At 34.9% G+C, this 5,847-nt stretch overlaps 1 protein-coding gene across 1 annotated transcript in view; it reads left to right on the top strand.

Annotated features, from left to right (window-relative positions):
- LOC107657110 (72 kDa type IV collagenase) overlaps positions 1-3,646 on the top strand; it is a 17,126-nt gene extending 13,480 nt beyond the window's left edge. Inside the window, exons 10-12 of the mRNA XM_016445120.1 lie at positions 1,646-1,805; positions 2,113-2,222; positions 3,114-3,646. Coding sequence (XP_016300606.1) covers positions 1,646-1,805; positions 2,113-2,222; positions 3,114-3,217 — 374 coding nt within the window. The 3' untranslated portion in view covers positions 3,218-3,646. The remainder of the gene's footprint in view (positions 1-1,645; positions 1,806-2,112; positions 2,223-3,113) is intronic.
- The last annotated feature ends 2,201 nt before the right edge of the window (positions 3,647-5,847 follow it).

Here is a 5,847-nt window from a genome sequence, read left to right as displayed (position 1 = left end):
AAAAGTAATCTATATAGATTTGTTTTCAGTACATCGAAGAAATTTACATGAAATGGTTCTGTAACATCTCCTAAGCTACACAACATACCAGCATAAACATAACAAACTACTACCGATAAAATATTTGTTATTTAGACTAAGCATCAACATTCACAACCACTGTTATTTTTTATGGAAAGCAAGCATGGGCTGCTGCGTGCATGGTTTGGCATGGCATAATGCAAGCAGCACACTTCCTTTATTATCACAAAAAGCTGACATCTCAGTTAATCGCGATCTCTTAAAGCTCTGTTATAACACTACATATACTAAATATATACACAATGAATCTTTCAGAGTGTCTAAAATGAGAGGATTCGTGAGCACGCAATTTCAGCACTGCGGTGAGTAGATTCTAACTTGATCACCTCTGATTGGCCATTGCGTTCCAGAAATCAACAGTCAAAATCTGTGATTGGCTACATTATAAATGGAGCTAGGCGATGTCTAGCTTGCGCGTTAATCATTTTAATGTTAATATTAGTTGTTCTTTTTGCTTTAGTGCAACAGATAAATAACAATTTATATGTTTTAGACACTTTATGTTTAGATCATTTCTATTTGGCGGGAGTCCCGCGAATCATTTTATTCTCCCGCATCCCGCACACACACGAGTCTCTTCACGCCCGCACCCGCACTCACCCATCAAGAGTTGTCCCGCGCCGCACACTGTTGCGTTGGGTCCCGCGGGAGTGCAGGTCTCTACTATAAACAGAGATAGGTTATGGTTTAGATATATATCGATGTTAGACTTTAGATTGTAAAATGCTTTTGGGACCTGTTATAGATCAAATCCAGTGAAGAATAAGATAATAAAGACGTTTAATGTTTTATGTGAGTATGTTTCTGTCTCTTGTGTATAAAATTTACTTATTTACTTACTGAGAAAGATACACCACCGTTCACCATTTGGGGTCAGTATGTTTGTTTGTTTATTTATTTTGGAAAGAAATGAATACACTTATTCAGCAAGGATATGTTCAATTGATCAAAAGTGACAAATACTTTTATAATGTTACCAAAAAATGTGTTCTGAAAAATGCATCATGGTTTCCACAAAAATATTGAGCAATACAGATGTTTTCACCATTGATAATGATATGAAATGTTTCTTAAGCAAGTGGGGAAGCTTATTAGAATGATTTCTGAAAGATCATGTGACTCTGAAGACTGGATTAATAGCTGCTGAAAATTCAGTTTTGCCATCACAGGAATAAATTACATTTTAAAATATATTAAAATTGAAAGCAGTTATTTTAGTGTTGTACTCGTAAGTTAATAAAGAAATTTATTAAAAATAAATAATATTTATATTTGTATTAAAAAATGCAGCTGTGGGGAGCCTAAGTTCTTTCATAATTGAGCACTTTTTCAAAAACATTCAAAATCCTTACACATCTGTTCAAACGTTTGGGGTTGGTATATTAGGAAGCAAGATTTTGTAAATTGGTGAAAAATGTTGTAGATGTGCATTTGTGTGTGTGTGGAATGTCCCCATAAAACATGGAAACACAACATGTGTGTGTGTCTGTCTGTCTGTCTGTCTGTCTGTCTGTCTGTCCTCCAAATACAATTTGTATTTAAAATATTTGAATTGTTTCTCTAGGTGATGAGATGTGGGTATATTCTGCCAGTACTCTGGAGCGAGATTATCCCAAGAAGATCTCCAGCATGGGTCTTCCTTCAGATTTGCATGGAATTGATGCTGCCTACTCCTTCCACAAGAGCAAGAAGACTTACATATTTGCTGGAAACAAGTTCTGGAGGTAATCTATTTTTAAATATGTCTCAGCATCTGTGGGCTTAATAAAGTATGTGTTCATTGTGATTAATGAGCAAAATACAATTGTTCCTTAAAAAACTAAAGTTGTGAATTGTGAAATTCTTTTTCCACCGATGTAGAAATTATTTTTAATAACTCCGAACTCAGACTGTTATATCTTTGAGATTTACTGGAATTTACACATGCTTTTAAAACTACACACCTACTGAAGGAGTGTCAGGGAATTTCAAAGTTAAGGAAAAGTAGAAATATGTTGATTATAATGTTCACTTTTTTCTATGACTTCTCAGATACAATGAAGCCAAGAAAAAGATGGATCCAGGCTTCCCTAAACTTATTGCAGATTCTTGGAGTGCTGTCCCTGATGACCTAGATGCTGCTCTCAGTCTCAATAGTGACGGTAAGAGACTAATGGCCAAGCACCTGGCTTCAGATCCAGCTTTGTCTGTGGTATTCCTCTGCAGAGAAAACCTGACCTCTACCCTGAATTAACCTTTCATCTCATTCCTTTCCCCTCTCTCACCTACATTCTGTTAGATCTCACATACTTTACTGATTTCTTTCAATAACTGCTTGAATTTTAGTGCTCAATGTGTGAGTGAATTGGACCAAAGTGGAGCCTGGTAGAGCATTCTTGGCACTTAACTCCAACCCAATTACTGCTGGCTTTAGGCCTTCAACAACAACAAAAAAAACCCAGCTATATGGTTCCCCCCTGCTCAAGATGAGGCATTTTTTTCCAGTAACAGCCTCTGTCTAAAGAGCACATAAAACTCTAAATGAGAGAAAAACTTGGAGAGAGAGCTTAAGGATTTATAACTTTTGCTTAGATCTACTAGAATTTACTTAACATACATGTTTTTACAACCACCCAGCTCTTTCCTCTGCTGTCACTAACACACATTTACACTCATACAGGTACATACACACACATGTACACGCCTCATAGAGCAGGCCTGTGTGGTGTCTGAAAGGTTCCTCTGTTTGTAATTAGGCTGTTTGGAGCTGAGCAAGTAAAAACAGCTTCTCTAGGTTGTGAATTAGAGCCCACTCTTCAAAATTTTAGATAATTTGATCACTGATTGATGGATAAATTGAGTCATTGATTAACTAACTCTATTAAATAGACACTATTTAATTTACCTAATTTTTCTATTGTTTTTTACACTACTTTTCAAAAGTTTGGAGTCGGAAAAATGAATAATTTTATTAAGCAAAGACATTTACATTGTTACAAAAAAAAATATTTCGCATAAATGCTGTTCTATTTACACTTATTCAATATTTTCAGGTCACAGCTACTTCTTCAAAGACTCCCACTATCTCAAAATGGATGACAGCACTCTGAAAATGATTAAAGTTGGGGAGATCAAAAAGGACTGGCTACGTTGCTGAACATTCAGCCCTGGCACTCTGTGATGACCTTCATCACTAGATAAACAAGGCCAGTGTTACCTTGCCAAATGACAGCACTCAAATTTACCATTCTGCCCCGCCTGGTTAGTCAGAGCCTATAAGATTATAACCTATCCTTAGCTAACCAGAGCGGCCTGAAAGCCTTCACAGCCTGGACCATCTCTGCATGCCAAACATAGGCAGAAAAGACTGTCATTTTTGTTGTTTTGTCATTGCGTGATATTTTTTGTTCATTTTTAATTATGAAAGGGTTTAGCTCCTACCCCTTAATATAGCCTACATGTAGATTATCAGATTTAAAAGGACTTATGACATTTCCCAGTTACATGTAAATGTGGCAGTGGTGTCAGTGAGATGTATCTCCTTTTTTTTTTTTTTTTTCACAGAATAAATTCATCCAAGCAATATGTAAAAGCACAAATTTTCCTAGTACTGATATGCAAAGATGAAAGACTTAATTCATGTTTTATTTTGTAGTAAATACTGTCCAATAAAACATCCTGCATTTAATACGAGGACACATTTTATACATGATAATTGTGTAAAAACAGAGACCAAACAACTGTCAAAGCATATCATTTTTGTTAGTCTTGTGTCTTTCGTCTCATGGTACAGAGAGATTCATGGCACGGGTTGCCTGAAGACTGTATAGGGTTTGTTGCATGATGGACTCATGTCAAGCAAATATCATGAGATTACTGAATAATAATCATTTGTACTCTTATTTTTTTTTTATTGTTTTGTTTTTTTGGTAGTTTTTTTTTATTGACATATGCAATCTGTTTATATTTGTAATGTTTTATTTTTATTATTTTCTATTTTGCTTTGTGCACTTTGTCACTGTCTCAAAATAAATATTAACTATCCTTTACATGGAATTTTGCCATTTAACTTTTCAGTTTTAACATAGGTTTTGTAAAGCATTGAGCCTCGTGATGATCATGTGGGTGGGTTCTTCTTTTTTTTTTTTTTTTTTTGCACAGAATAAATTCATCCAAGCAATATGTAAAAGCACAAATTTTCCTAGTACTGATATGCAAAGATGAAAGACTTAATTCATGTTTTATTTTGTAGTAAATACTGTCCAATAAAACATCCTGCATTTAATACGAGGACACATTTTATACATGATAATTGTGTAAAAACAGAGACCAAACAACTGTCAAAGCATATCATTTTTGTTAGTCTTGTGTCTTTCGTCTCATGGTACAGAGAGATTCGTGGCACGGGTTGCCTGAAGACTGTATAGGGTTTGTTGCATGATGGACTCATGTCAAGCAAATATCATGAGATTACTGAATAATAATCATTTGTACTCTTATTTTTTTTTTATTGTTTTGTTTTTTTGGTAGTTTTTTTTTATTGACATATGCAATCTGTTTATATTTGTAATGTTTTATTTTTATTATTTTCTATTTTGCTTTGTGCACTTTGTCACTGTCTCAAAATAAATATTAACTATCCTTTACATGGAATTTTGCCATTTAACTTTTCAGTTTTAACATAGGTTTTGTAAAGCATTGAGCCTCGTGATGATCATTTGATTTTCACACCAAGAAAACAGTATGTATGGTTCCCGTTATTAAACTCCTTTAAAATTACTCGTCACATTTGGACAAACAGCGACATCTAGTGGTTATTGTATAAAAAGCCGAGCTCTCAATAGGTTTATAGAATAGAATAGAACTTTATTTGTCATTGTTTAGGAACAACGAAATACAGTTTAGCAGCTCTTCAGATTAGCAGGTAACAAACAGTATGACAGTGTTTATAAACAAGAAAGTAGACATTATACACAGACAGCAACATTCAAGACAGGCATAAATATAAGAATATAATTACACTGAGGTAGTGCAGTGAGGTAGTGTAAGATGTACCATGTATTCAATACCCTGCATAATTATCTATGGGTTAAAAAAAAAGCTTATATTGTACTTTTTGATTGTGGCAGTGTTTTGATTTTTTTAATGTTTTGAAAATATCTTTACTGTAATAGGCCTACAGAAATACACGGCTGAACTTAAATTTGTCTACTTTAAACCTAGAATGCAGTTTTGGTTTGAATGGATTGCAGGTAAATATACTTAATTTTATGTCCTGTTCTTAAACATCCCGTTACTGTTTTGCTAAGTGAATAACCGTTTTAACGATTCAGTGCGTGTCCGAACTGTTCAAGAGGGTCTAGCTGCAGCCTTGCACTTGCACGCTCAGGCTTGCATTCTCAGACACTTGCGCTTCCGCTAGCGACGTCACTTGCAGTCTTTTATTTTTTTTATTTTGTTCTATTTATTTATTACTTTTTGTTTAAATCTCTCAACATTGTACAACAGTAGCCAGGTGGTGAAGACAAGAAAAAAGAAACTAAATTACGAAGTCACTTGCAATCGCCGCTTGCACTCTCCGATACCTGCGACGTCACTTGCAATCGACACAAATGGTGCGTGTTGCCAATGGAGACAAGACGCTGTGGTGATTAAACGATTAAAACTAATTTAGTACAATAACGTACAGAGTCCTGCAAGTCATCTGTATGAGAAAAAGACAAGACCCGCAATTCAGTGGCCACAGAACAGCAGCATATGAACGCAATGTGCAAAGTCTCTCGTTAA

The sequence above is a fragment of the Sinocyclocheilus anshuiensis genome, unplaced genomic scaffold (assembly GCF_001515605.1).
Source record: "Sinocyclocheilus anshuiensis isolate Anshui unplaced genomic scaffold, SAMN03320099.WGS_v1.1 scaffold944, whole genome shotgun sequence".
Lineage (NCBI taxonomy): Eukaryota > Metazoa > Chordata > Actinopteri > Cypriniformes > Cyprinidae > Sinocyclocheilus > Sinocyclocheilus anshuiensis.
Note: the sequence above shows the minus strand (reverse complement) of the source record. Positions and strands in the feature narration are given on the sequence as shown.